The sequence below is a fragment of the Pseudonaja textilis genome, chromosome 11, assembly GCF_049901715.1.
Source record: "Pseudonaja textilis isolate UNSWEBS1 chromosome 11, rPseTex1.2, whole genome shotgun sequence".
NCBI lineage: Eukaryota > Metazoa > Chordata > Lepidosauria > Squamata > Elapidae > Pseudonaja > Pseudonaja textilis.
Window position 1 is genome coordinate 12763545 of NC_142000.1, and position 13833 is coordinate 12777377.

The 13833-nt window shown below is 47.0% G+C and overlaps 1 protein-coding gene across 8 annotated transcripts in view; it reads right to left on the reverse strand.

Annotated features, from left to right (window-relative positions):
- The window catches only part of RIPOR1 (RHO family interacting cell polarization regulator 1), a 107281-nt gene that overhangs the window by 12208 nt on the left and 81240 nt on the right, over nucleotides 1-13833 (reverse strand). For 4 of the 8 annotated variants that reach the window (XM_087940617.1, XM_087940616.1, XM_087940618.1 and 1 more), the window contains exons 9-16: nucleotides 13683-13726; nucleotides 12980-13105; nucleotides 12735-12883; nucleotides 12382-12511; nucleotides 10648-10791; nucleotides 6968-7669; nucleotides 3824-3945; nucleotides 1185-1365 (exon numbers count right to left, since the gene is read on the reverse strand). In XM_087940617.1, coding sequence (XP_087796743.1) covers nucleotides 1185-1365; nucleotides 3824-3945; nucleotides 6968-7669; nucleotides 10648-10791; nucleotides 12382-12511; nucleotides 12735-12883; nucleotides 12980-13105; nucleotides 13683-13726 — 1598 coding nt within the window. The remainder of the gene's footprint in view (nucleotides 1-1184; nucleotides 1366-3823; nucleotides 3946-6967; nucleotides 7670-10647; nucleotides 10792-12381; nucleotides 12512-12734; nucleotides 12884-12979; nucleotides 13106-13682; nucleotides 13727-13833) is intronic. The other 4 variants (XM_026718965.2, XM_087940620.1, XM_087940619.1 and 1 more) reach the window with 1 other exon arrangement.

A 13833-nucleotide genomic window follows, 5' to 3' on the forward strand; every position in this document is an offset into this window, starting at 1 on the left:
ATGCTCATTCAAAGTTATAATGGCACTGAAACAGTGGTGGGATTCAATTTTGTTTACTACAGGTTCTGTGGGTGTGGCTTGGTGGGCGTGGTTTGGCTTGGTGGGCGTGGCAGGGGAAGGATACTGCAAAATCCCCATTCTCTCCCCACTCCACCAACCTACTTTCCAGCTCCGTTCTCCTGTGCAGGGCAACCAAAGAAGACCCAGCCAATCAGCTGGGACTCGGGAGGCGGAGACTAGGTGGGGGCGGGGCCAGTCAGAGGCGGGATTTGCCGGTTCTCCCAACTACTCAAAATTTCCGCTACCGTTTCTCCAGAACTGGTCAGAACCTGCTGAAGACCCACCTCGGCACTGAAACTCTTCTAAGAGTGGGTGGGACCTAGAGGATGGGCCTATTCTGCTGTGCCCCTCCCTCCTGCTCAATGGAATATCATTTCCCCAGGTGAGGTTGGTCCCACCCCTGCTTGTCTTCCGAAAAACCCTCAAAAGATGCTTTCCCCACCAACTCTGGGGGTCCCATGGGGAGCCGGCAAACAGTTGTGTAATGTCAAATGGCAATTATTCTCTTGCTATCGCAGGGTTTTTATAGCAACGGCACTTTAAGATTTAGATACTGCTTCATAGGGCTTGTACAGCCCTCTCTAAGCGGTTTACAGAGTCAGCCTCTTGCCCCCCCAACAATCTGGGTCCTCATTTTACCCACCTCGGAAAGATGGAAGGCTGAGTCAACCTTGAGCTGGTCAGGATCGAACTGCTGGCAGTGAGCAGCAAGTTAGCCTGCCATACTGCAGTCTAACCACTGAGCCACCACGGCTCATCCGTGTAGGTTTTCTATTCTATTTGTTTTATTTTACAGTTGTACTGTTTGTTTGGTTTTTTTGTGAAATGGGCGGCTGTATGAATTTGCCAAATACATCAATAAACTGCCAAATCATGTCATTCCAGTCCAGGAGTCTCCAACCTTGGCCACTTCAAGACTTGTGGACTTCAACTCCCAGAATTCCTCAGCCAGCTTTGCTTTGCTTTGCTGGTTGAGGAATTCTGGGAGTTGAAGTCTACAAGTCTTAAAAGTGGCCGAGGTTGGAGACCCCCGTTCCAGTTTCCATTGGGAAACTCCGATTTCCCAAAAAGATAAGGGCAGGTACACACCAGAGGACAAAAAACACACACGTCTTCACACTCACTAGAAGCAAACGGTTGCAGTGGTTCAGGTGCAGGACCAGGGCCCTGTCAAGGAATTCGTTGCCAGTGGTCATGGGTTCCAAACTGCCCTCCGAGCTCAGGCACCCAGCGGAGTCTTCAGCCGCTGTGTCAGCAGTCCCTGGCACTTTGCCCACAGGTGGAGCTTGGCCATTGCTTGCCACCCTGCAAAGAGAGGCAGTGGGCAAAATATAATCCAGGTTCTTGTCTTCCATAAACCCCCACCTGGGCCATGGGCTCCCTTTCCATCCGTGGTGGCCAGATCCAGCTCAGAAGGAAAACGCAAAGGCTCAACCTGAATAAATTTGCCCATCATTTCTGAGCACCACCAGGGTGGAGAAGGCAGGATCGGATCGATGTATATTGGAAAGCTGGTCAAAGGAGGTTTCGAAGTATTTCTAGCCAGGACTACCAGATTCTGAGACAGCTTTGTTCCCTAGGCCCTTCGTCTGGTGAATTGACAAGATTCGTTTTTCTCGCCATAAACATGTATAACTAGATTGTGTTGTTTTTCTGTCATATAACATGTGTTGGTACGTACATTATTTTGTATTTATTTATTTATCTTGTCATGTTTATGTAGTGTACAGTTGGAGGTGGTGACCCTTTAAAAGCTGTATGCAACGAAATTTCATTTTTAATGTATACCAATTAGTATACATTCAAGGTGACAATAAAATTATTCTATTCTATTCTCACTTGCAAATAGAAGAGTGTGTGTGTGTGTGAGAGAGAGAGAAAGAGAGAGGGAGGGAGGGAGGGAGGGAGGGAGAGATCGATCTTGCTAAATTACAAATTTTCTCCAGAGCCCAAAATAATGTCCTTTGACTTTCTTGCAAACACCCAGCATTGCTCTCTAACCAGTTGCTGATTTGCTTTGTTGACACAAACTGCTTGGCGTCTGCTTGAAAAGTATCTGTCACGCCAGCCTAAATGTTCTTTTAATGAAGAAAGTCTAACAGATACGAAACAAGAGAGAGGGAGAGAAATAGAAATGTAGTTGGAAGTAATGAGAACGTGAACGAAGCAAGCCCTTACCTAAGTAATGTGGCCATAAACAAAGAAAAAACAGAAGGGAGGGGGGAAAATAAATCGATTTTAGCTTTGGAATTAAAATATTGCTTGGTTAGTACCCATCTGATCCAACGCACAGAAAGAGAGAGAGAAAGATAAAAAGAAAGAGCAACGTGTTCAAAATCCATATATTCAGTGTGTTGCCTGGTTACATTTCTTGGAGTAATATTAATTTTAAAAAAAGAGGGTGAGGGGGGAGAGAACTGATTGTATAGCAGCAGTGTCAGGCATTGGCCACCGAGTGGCGCTGCTGCTGCATTTTCTGCCAGCCTCCACCTGTTAGACCAGATGGCTTGAGAGGGTTTGCCAACAGCTGCCATCAGCACCAGTTCCTGGCATCCTGTGGCAAACCCTGCCAAGACAATTGCTTGGAGGGAGCAGGGTCCAGCCAGACACAGGAGGCACGGGCAATCCTTGACTTAATGACCTCAAATGACCCCAACATCTCCGTCGCTAAGCGAGACAGCTGTAAAAAGTGAATTGTGCTCCGTTTTACGACCTTTCTTGCCCGAGGTGTTACGTGAATTGCTGCAGCTGTTACGACAGTAACACGGTTGTTAAGCAATGTCTGGGTTCCCCGTTGACTTTGCTGGTCAAAAGTTCGCAAAAGGGGATCGTGGGACACTGGAACCGTCATAAATACGAGTCAGTTGCCAAGTGTCTGAATGTTGATCACAGGACCAGGGGAATGCTGCAAGGGTCGTAAAAATGGTTGTAAGTCACTTTTTTTTCCCAGTGCTGTTTGTGACTTTGAATGGTCACTGAATGAACTGTGGTTAAGTCGAGAGCTACCCGCGTGCAACGCTGGCTATGGGCAGTTGCGGCCACCTTTAAACCAGTCTTTAGCCAGTGGTCACCAATCAGTGGGCCAGGGACCACTGGTGGCCTGCGAGAACATTTTGGTGGTCCGCAGAGAAATGTCACCCCCAAAGCAATTAATCCAGGCTGCGTGGGAACACAAGGCTGTGCCGCCCACATGGCCCGTGGGAACATAAGGCTTGCATCACTTGCATTGTGAACAACATGAGGTAGTGAGGGAGGGGGGAAAGGGGAGAGGGGGGGAACTTGCCCCACATGCCTGGCCTGGCCACCGGGCTGCTTCTTTCCGCTTCTTTCTTCTTCTGCTTTTGGCTGCATGCAAGGAAAGTAGCAAAAGTCTTTCTTTCTCTCCCCCAAAATCTGCCAGAGACGAGTCTTTGGGACCCTGAAAGGCCTCCTGCTCCAAGAGGCTGTGACAAATCTCACAAAGACTCATTTCTGGTGGAGTTTGGGGGAGAGAAAGAAAAACTTCTGCTGCTTCTGCTGCTTTCCTTGCATGAAGCCAAAAGTCTCTCTCTCTCTCCCTCTCCCCGAGAACAGAGCTGGAGATGGGATCCCGTGATCCCAAATAAAGAATGATCAATCGGTAGGAAAAAGGTGTGGGGAATTTTCCTGCAGACTTTTTTGGGGATTTTCCCAGAGTCTCTGGTCCGCGGGATTTAAAATTATGAGTTTGGTGGTCCCTGAAGTCCAAAAGGTTGGTGACCGCTGCTTTAGCCAGCTTACTCACTTGTCATCGTCTCCTTCCGAGTCTTCCGATTCAGAAGCATTAAGGAAGCTGAAACTCTCGAGCGCATGTTCCACCGTCAAGCTGGTACTGGAGGCTCGGCTCAGGCACAGCCCTTGTTTTTGCTTGTGGGGTGGAAATTAAAAAACAAGCGTTAGACAGGTCCTTTTCTGTGGATCGAGCAATTCTCCTTACTACTCTGCTTCTTGCTCTGCAGGGCCTGAGCCAGTGGTGCTATATTCTATCGGTTCAGCCCGGTTCTGCCGAGCCGGTAGCAACAACGAGCAGTGGAGACCAAACGCGGCAGCTGCTGAAGCGTCAGGGAGAGCGCAGGATTGCAGGTGATTGCAAATCGCCTGCGCAAAATGTGCATGGGGGGGGAACGCACACACACAAAGTGTGTGAGCATGCACAAAGTGTGCCCACCCAGCCCACCCACCAAACCGGTGGTAAAAATATTTGAAACACACCACTGGCCCAAGCATCCAAGCCTAACAAGAGAAAACACACCCCCGCCACACAAAAATGAAACACTCTTGCATCTAATGTCCAAAGCAATGCTCCAAGAGGAGGTGCCCCCAAAGTTACGTACACCTTTTCAGCTGAAAATCTTGGGCCTTAATTTCTGACCTAGAAGGTCATCTGTCGTAAATTTGGGAGATGCCTATATTACAGCAGTTCAGCATCTGAGCACACCGAGTTTTCATTAAAATCCAAAGATTGCTAGAAAAACCACATTCGTATCCTCCTCGGTTTATGTGAACACAGAAGCCTAAAATTGCAGCCTACCTACAGCCAATGATCTGTGCAGAATTCTCTGCATTTCTCCCCAAAGGAGGTTGCTTTTTTTTTTGTACGTTATTTGCCTTCTCAAAACAACCAGTATGGGCCTCTAATGTATAGGCAGGAAGTTTATCTTGTGTGGGGGGAAAAAGCAGCGGAAGTGTGTGAGTTGAAGATATACCCTACAGTTGCCCTCCAAAGTTCACAGGAGCAGATGTGGTGAGAAATTTAACTGAAAATAATCTACTATACGTAAGAAGTGTATAGCTACATCGGTCCCTTCAACGTTGGTCTTCCTTCCTAGAACTGGTCAGCAGAATTGTGCAACATGGACATAAACATAAAACAAAGATGCACAAAGCTTTGCATCATTCGGGAAAGTTCTCAAAGCCAGGTTTCGGATGCAGGAATTCCAGATCTCCTAAAAGAGTGAGCAGCAGTCATGCAGAATGGCAATTAGTAGAACGCAAAACACAGAGCGGGGAGTTTCCAAGGTTAAATGTAGCCTTTGTTTTAAAGCAGGAAAACAATCTCATGGAATCCACTAACTCTCTTGAGATTTTGACAGATCTCAAGGAGATGACTCAAAACCCCGTGACGTTTGGAATCAGGCCAAAAAAATGTCCCTGAGATAGAAAAGAGATTGCTAAAAGTTGCAATGCTCAGTTTTATTTTTTCCACAATGGTAGCCAGACAATCCTTGTGATCCCTTCCAAATCAAAAATTGGTTACAAGAGATTACTGGGTACCGGACTGAGCTCAGACCAGAAACCTTCCTTCTAGGAATCATCTAGGATAAACTACCAAAAGAAGTAAAATATTTATTGCTACACATTACAACAGCTGCCAGAATAGCCTTTGCGCAGCCTTTGCGAAAACATCAAATATTCCCAATGAAGAATTGATAATACATAAAAGAACGGAAAGTGCTGAGATGAATATGTTAACATTGGGACTGAAAGGAAAAAATGACTCAGAATTCCTTTTAATCTGGAACAACTGGTATAAATGGCTAACAAACAGAACTAAGAAGGGAGACAAGAAATCTAATTGAAATAATCCTTATGGGAGTAAAATGTAAATATGTAAATTATATAAAGATATAAGGACAACAATTATAGTGGAAATTATTATTTAATATTAGTTAAACGTAATGTAATGTATTATGACATTTAATTTAAGAACCTGTATGGATGCCAAGAATGCTGTTGGAATCGAGATATTTTATGATGTAATAAAAGAAACTTAATAAAAATATATTTTTTTAAAAAATCCTTGTGATCTCCACGGATGAATTGTTCTATCAGGAAATTTCTCTTAGTTCTAGGTTGCTTCTCTCCTTGATTAATTTACATCTATTGCTCCTTAGGACAATAAGGAGAATAGCTTGACTCTCTCATTTCTGGGGCAACCACTCAGATACTGGCACACTGCGGTCATGTCACTCCGAGTCCTTCTGCTCATCAAACTGGACATGCCCAGTTCCAGCAACCGTTCTTTATATGTTTTAGCCTCCAGCCTCCTAATCATCTCTGTTGCTCTTCTCTGTACTCTTTCTAGAGTCTCAACATCTTTTTTACATCGTGGAGAGCAAAACTGGATGCAGTATTCCAAGTGTGGCCTTGGAATAAAGTGGTACTAACCAGGGGTGGGATTCAAATTTTTTAACAACCGGTTCTGTAGGCATGGCTTAGGGTGGTGGGCGTGGCTTGATCATGTGACTGGGTGGGTGTGGCTTGGTGGTCATGTTATTGGCTGGGTGTGGCCAACTCAATATCACTCACGTCGAGGCATGCATCTCCTCGGCCTGGCCTTTCATGACTGTGGGGATGCTGCAACAGTCGTAAGTGTGAAAAAGGATCATGTCACTTTTTTCAGTGCCATCGTAACTTTGAATGGCCACTCCACACAAGCAAAGTACCAGCAAAGGAGGGAGAAAGAAAACTCCAGAGACAGGAAGTCTAGTCCTGCCAAGAATGTAATAAGGGTTAATGGAGAGGCAGTTTCTGTAAGCAACACCAGAATGTTTCCTTCCTGCCTTCCTTACAGGATTAGCCCAGTCATTTCTTCTAACAACCTTTTCTCCGAACTGCTTAGAATGTAACAACCGGTTCTAGTGAATAGGTACGAACTGGCAGAATCCCACCCCTGGTACTAACACCTCATATGATCTTGATTCTATCCCTCTGGTAATGCAGCCTGGAACTGCATTGGCTTTCATGGCAGCTGCAGCACACTCACCTGGCTTAAAACACATCAGTATAAGAAGGCCTCAGGAAGGCAGTGTCGAGTTTCTTTGTTTAAATGCTATGAGAACCCCTCCAGCTTTGGATGCGGTCCTGAGCTTTCTACCCACTTACTTACCAAGAGAATCTCCTCAAGATGCTTGAGTTCCTGCTCCAGGACCTGCAACTCAGGGAACTGGCCCCGATAGTCATCCAGAGCAGAAGCCAGTGTATGGATGGCCTCCTCCAGGCCAGAGTCCACAGGTTTGGGCCTTGGTGCTTCTGAGATCCCTGATGGCGGTAGCTGTCCCAAGGCTGATGGGAGGGCCAAGGAGGACCTGGGCTGTTGAACCTCTGGGGCTGGACCAGGAGGGTCCCCGCTCTCCTCTCCAACAGGGGTAGCCCCATCAGGTTCATCCTCTTGCTCTTCGTCCTCACGGATCTGAGTGTCCAGTTGCGAGCCCACACTCGGGGGCGAGGAGTTCGTTTCCAAGGGAGGGACAGCCCAAGGGCCAGGCTCCTTGGGGACAGGACACTCCCTTTCTTCTGCTATGGGCATGTCTACACTGGCTTCACTGATCTGGCTAAGAGTCCGGGCATAGGGCACGTGTCCGTTGGCCATGGAGGCCTCCTCTCGGATAGCCGGCTCCTTTTCCTCGGGGTGGGTGAAAGCGATTTCAATGGCGGGCGCAGTGGCCTGCACTGCAGGTTGCACAATAGGCCTGGGCAACGAATGCCGGGCGCTTCCGGACAGCTGGGGGCTGGACGAGTCATCGGATGACTCCGAAGAGATGGACCAGGCTGCTCCATTCTCCAGTTCCTCCTGCTGCCGCAGCATGTTCTGAAGAAAACAACAACATGGATGAGAGACAACTGCACTGAGCCCTGCAGGGCAGAATGAGCACCCAAGCAGGACCTCTTCCACCCACAAACACACTCATTCACATTCCTTCTTTCCACAGCCCCAACTTTGCCTTCTTCTGGAATATCAACAGCTCTTCTTCCTGGACCTGATGCGCCACCCCCAGGTAAACACAAGGCTGTGCAGCTGAACTAACCAAAACCAGTTCCGGCTGCTGGGTCCCTCCATATCATCTCGCAAATGACCCAGGGGCAAATATACATATTTGCATTTTTACAAGATTGAAACCTTCTGCTGGCTATTCTTAATAACATAGTTTGAAAACTTTTAATGTTGAGATAGGACATGGAGGGTGGGATGATACTGTACACTTCCCAAACCCCGTAATCTCAGCCTTACTCCTTATTCTCCGGCCAGTTACCTACACACAGGAGGCTGTTCAATTTGGGTGGAGAGAGAACCAAGAATCAGTGGTGTGATCTATGACCGGGAGAAGAACTGGCTTCTAACAGAATTCATTTTCTTCCACTGCTCCTCAATCTTTGCATCAAGCTCACCATCTGGAGAAAATCATCTGCCCAGATGTTGATGCTGGCATGTCTGGCAGAATTAAGTAATTTGCTCTGCCTTCCATATACGTTGGCAAACCCCCAGGGAAGAGAGACCAGCTAGTTCTCAGCAGCATTGGCTTTTTGGGGTAACCATTCTGAGTTGGGACTTCCTGTCTCATACTATATCACCTCCAAAAGCCTTCAGCAAGAAAGTTAGTATAAACGATGGCCGTATTGGTAACGTGGAAGTAAAAACGGTGCGCGAAATGCAGCCCTTTGAACGATTCCCTGCTCAAAACTCCTATTCACAGAACTTAAAATTCTCCTTAGCAAGGATCCCTGATTGGGGGTTACATCCTAACTAATGGCTCATTTTAATCATAATTTGTTGAATAGGCCTGATGTACCAGCCTCATTAAGTCATACAGCGTGGTTGATCAGCTGAATTTACACCCTGGACTATGCCAAACCAAACAAGCCAGATTATGATAGTATGTGTGAAGAAGTAACTGCTTCTCTTTATCTCATCTCTTAAGCCAGTGGTCCCCAAACTTGGCAGCTTTAAGACTTGTGGACTTCAACTCCTAGAATTCCTTAGCTGTCATGCCCCTGATGGAGACAGACTCTGAGGGAGAGAAGGATCAACCGACAGGGAGTGGAAGTGTGGCTCCGGAGGTTATGGAGAAGGGCAGAGGCCGGCTGGGCAGGCAGAGGAGGACCCAGGCCCATCCCCCATCCATCCTAGGGCACCCAGGGAGGAGAGGATAAGGGAGAGATGTGGTCTACTTGGGAGGAGAGGGCCTTGATCCTATTCATGGGCTGCAGCTGTGACAACTGGATAAGAGTTTGGACCTGCATACTGGCAAATGCTGGAAACAAAGTGTGGAAATATCTCTAGTTTATAGTTCCTCTCTGAGTTTGGCGTCCTTCCCAGTGTGTGTTATCTCTGGACATCCTCCAGCCCTTATCTTGCCTAGTTTGTGTTTGTGCTTTTTCCCTTCTTCTTGTAACTGTTTGTGTGGGAGTTTTTTGTCTTCCTTCAAAGATATTCAGAACTTGGACGCAAAGTGAAGGAATAAAAGGGGCTGCACCTGTTTTCTGTGACTTGTTTTGTATCCCATCCTGGGTCATCACATCAGCCAGCATAGTATCTTAAAGTTGCCAAGTTTGGAGACCTCGGTCTTCAGTAGACTTAACAGTACAAGAGTTAAGTATAATTTTTGGGGAAGCACCGTATTGTCTCAAATATCAGGATGTAGGTGGGTAAAGGTCAAAAATGGATGAAGAGACCCATTCTTTCTCATTCTCATTCTCTTTATTCCAGACAGGATGCCGTCGAGGAAGACACATGTAGTCCTCGACTTACAAACAATTCGTTTAGTGACCAGAGTTACAAGCCCTGAAGAAAATTACTTTTGACCATTTTTCACACTTAACAACCCTCATGGTCACGAGATCAAGATATGGCTGCTTGGCAGCTGAGTTATATTACACAGTTGTCATGCCCCGAGATCATGTAATCCCCATTTTACGACCGTCTGACAAGCCAAGCCAATGGGATTCATTTAACAACCATGCCACTGACTTAAGAACTGTTGCAATTCACTTAGTGATTGCGGCAGGAAAGCTCATAACCTTGAGCAAAACAACTGTCTCACTTAACCACAGAACCCTGGAGCTCAACTGTGGTTGTAAGTTGAGGACTACCTGTTGTTCTTGCACAAAGCCTGGATTGATCAACTTCAGAGGGAATCTGAAAGTAATGTCCTGGGGCTATTTCTAAGCAGACCAAGATTACACACGGACAGGGGTGGGATGCTGCCGGGGTAACAACCAGTTCTGTGATCATGCGCTTCACACATGTGTGCGCACACCCGATGTGCGCTGTGGATGTGTGAATGGCGATGCAAAAATCCTTACCTTCTGCGTTACTTCAGGGGAGTAACACAGCTGAGAAGCAGCAATCTGCTCTTCCACGCTGATCAGCTGGGACAATAAACGTCAGTACAGGGCAGGCCCACATGATTGTCAGAGCAAACCGGTTCACTCCCGGCTGATCTTCGGAGCTAGGGATTCGCCTGAACTGGTCCAAACTGGCAGAATCCCACCCCTGCACATGGCCCACGAACCACAGATTGCAATTTCTAATTTAAAGGAAGACCTTTCATGCTAAATCACTCGATGGTTGGGCCCTCCCAACTCCCCGGCCTGCAGGAATAGCAGACAGTAAACACACCACAATCACAATCAGGAGGAACCACTACAAGCCAACAAGACAAAGGAAGTTTGTACAGTTCACCACTGCCAAGTGCCACCTATCTACCAGAGCTCTGCCAGGTGCTACGGACTAAGGCAGAGGTTGAAAGCAGAGGAAGCACCAAGCGATGCAACAGTGCGAGCACTTACGCAGCCCTGAGATGCCTTTGTGCTGAGCTGCACCGAGGAGACATCGCTGCACGAACAGCTCCACGGCAGCCTTTCCAGGACGGTCTCTTGGAAGACGTCCATCAAAGCCCGCCTCTGCTTGGGGACCGCCTCCCAAGGCAGGCTCTTGAGCAGAGAAAGAGGCAACCATCAAAGAGGCACCATGTGCAGCCAGGACTTCCCAAACTCAGGTGGGCTCCCTAAGTTACCACTTAGGGCAGGGGTGTCAAACTTGATTGCATTGAGGGCCGCATCAGGGTTGTGTTTGACCTTGGGTGGCTGGGGGTGGGCGTGGCCAGCTCGACGTAACTCATGTTGGGGGCGCCTGTGGCGGCCCGAGCACTCTGCCAGCAAAAACAGGCTCCTGAGCTCCATTTTGGCGGCGATGGCCTCCTGCAACCTTCTGCTAGTGAAAATTGATCAACTCACAAGCTCCATTTTCACTGGCAGAGGCACTGTGGGACAGTCCTTTGCTGTTCCCAGGGTGACCCTGCATTCCAGATCTAATCACTTCATGGGCTGGATCCGGGCCCTGGGCCTTGAGTTTGACATCCCTGGTTAATGGGATCAGGGTGAAGAACGCCCTACTACTCTGCAATAAATCTAGCTGTCTATTTTCTCCAGTTAGAAAGATCGGAGAAGTTGTTCTCCTTCCTTTTGGAAGGTTTCATGTACAAACAGGAACAACCTTCACCTGATAAAACATAGTTTGTTTTGGATTGCAAAAGAAAACGTTCTGTTTTTCTCACTTTTTCTCCCCTTTCTTTTTCTTTGATGTGAATCGGGTTTTTTTTTTCCTGAGGGCCACCTATGGACCTCAAATAAAGTGCTTGGAGATACACACACACACACACACACACACACACACACACACACACACATCCCCCCCCAGGAAGTAGACAAGGCTAGGATTAAATCAGCCAGGGCAGATCAAAATAAAATTGGATTAAATAAAAGTAATCCAAATTAGCACCATTTATTCCATCTATTCTACTCTATGTTAGAATTCAGTTTTGGGGGGACAACTTTTTGAGATCTCTGGGGACTGCAGCCAAAGCATCAAGGGCTACATTAGTGGAATCATCTTAAATTGCACAATTCCTGTCCTAATCTAGCATTTCTAGAAGTGGTTAAACCATAGATTTCTGGATTAACTGAACCAAGAAGCCGTGTTTCAAGCTCTGATTACAGACCGAGACTGCAGAAACCAATTCAAGATTAAATCCTGGGCGTTTGGTTTGAATGCGGTAAGAGCTGTGATCTGACAAATTCCACCCCAAGTCTAATAATGTCTAGCGATATAAAAACAATTAAGTAGACAAAAAAGTACGAGAATGTTCTGTGTTGCAGAACATTGCTAGTCTGAGTCGGTCGCCAGGACCAAACTAGGTTTATTCTTCCAAGCTTTCAGATTCGTGTTGGAGCCCATCATCAGGTAACTTCTCTCTCTCCAGAATATGTGCATGTTCTTTGTGTCATATTTATATAATTGCCAGGAACAAAAGACCTCCAAGGGAGTCTGGCCTGCTTTGTTTAAAACTTGGTTTTTTTTTAACAATAACAAAGACATTGTGGGTAAGACTGAAGGAGAAGAGTGATGCATATTTTCTTATTGGACTACACCTTCTCCAAATCCTTGGTGAAGCCATAAGGACAAAGAACTTTCCATTCTCTCCATATCTTAATACATGTAGCACCCAAAGAAGGAGTACTCACATAAAAGGCTTGTTCTCTCATGGAAGGGGTATCAGGAGGGCTCTGGTTGTATGTGGAGAACCGCTTGTTGACTGTTGATGTCTTGTTCACAGTACTGGCAGAAGATGGTTGGTCCTCTTTATCAAACGGACTGATGGAAGGAAAGCATTGTAGTTAGTGGAGAAGAAGGAAATGGGACCTGATGGGAGAGGTGGCCTCACATGCTCTTTAGATCATTTGGAAGATCTTCAAGGAGACACGATGGACTCTCTTACTGGAACCCTTCTTACTGGAACCTCTTACTGGAACCCTCAAGACACCCAAAAACATTAGAGAAGAACAGAAGAAGCCCAAAGAAGGCCAAGAGGACTCACTTCCAATTGACCTCCAGGCTTAGCTTGATTGTGCCTAGGTCATTGATGTCAACTGCCACCACTTGGGGCAGGGCGGCAAAGAGATCCTTGGTCTCGCAAGAGACATTCCCCACCACTACATGGCTGGCCAAGCTCTTGAGTTCCGTCACCTGAAAGGAGAAAGAAAAAAAAGCAGAATGGTCGTGACTAAGGAAAAAACATCATCTTCTAGGTAGGAGACATCTGACCAGGAAGATATCAATCACCTTGATAGACAGAAATTCTGTAATCAGGGGCAAGAAGATCATCTCCTCACTATCCCAGACTTGCTTGCTGTTGGCTTCGATGCGACCCCGTAGTTTCCATCGCTGGCGCCCATACCTCATGAAGATCTACCGTGAAGGAAGAGGAATTTGGGTATCAGTTAGATGACTAGCAATGAGATCCAGGCTCACAGTCTTAAGCCAGGTTGACTGCAAGCCTTCCTTGGATAACAAACAGAAGATAACAAACATTCACCTTATCTCTTAAGTAATAGCATCTGTCCAACCTCTGGGATGACTTTGATATGACACTCCCACCCACCCGCACCCTGCGCATGCATGTGCGATCCCCCCTCACTGCCCCCTTACCTGCACTGCACCTCCCAGCTGATTTTTCGGTCCGTTTGAGCCCCTTTTCAGCCTTCCAGAGGCTTGAGGGAAGCCTCTACAGCCTTTGTAGGCCGAAAAATGGGCCCGGTTCATCACTTCTGGTATTTCTGGAAATACAGGAATTGCTCAAACGGGCCTTTTTTTTTTTTTGGCCTCCAAAGCTGCAGAGGCTTCCCTCAAACCTCTGGGAGGCCTCAAACGGACCGAAAAATCAGCTGGGAGGTGCACGCATGCGCAGTGAGGTAAGTTTGCCTGGGGTTCGCATGTTTGTCATCACGGTTGTATCCCCTTCATCACCCATCTTGCTTTTACAAACCTCATATTGGTCGCCTGCACAAAGCCGAGCAAAGCCAGCCAATCCTGCAAGAGAATGACAAGACAAGGCATGAGACATAACAAAAGAAGACAAGTCATAACAACATAAGGACTATTCAGGGTGGCCCACCCAGGTGGTCCTAATGTTGTTA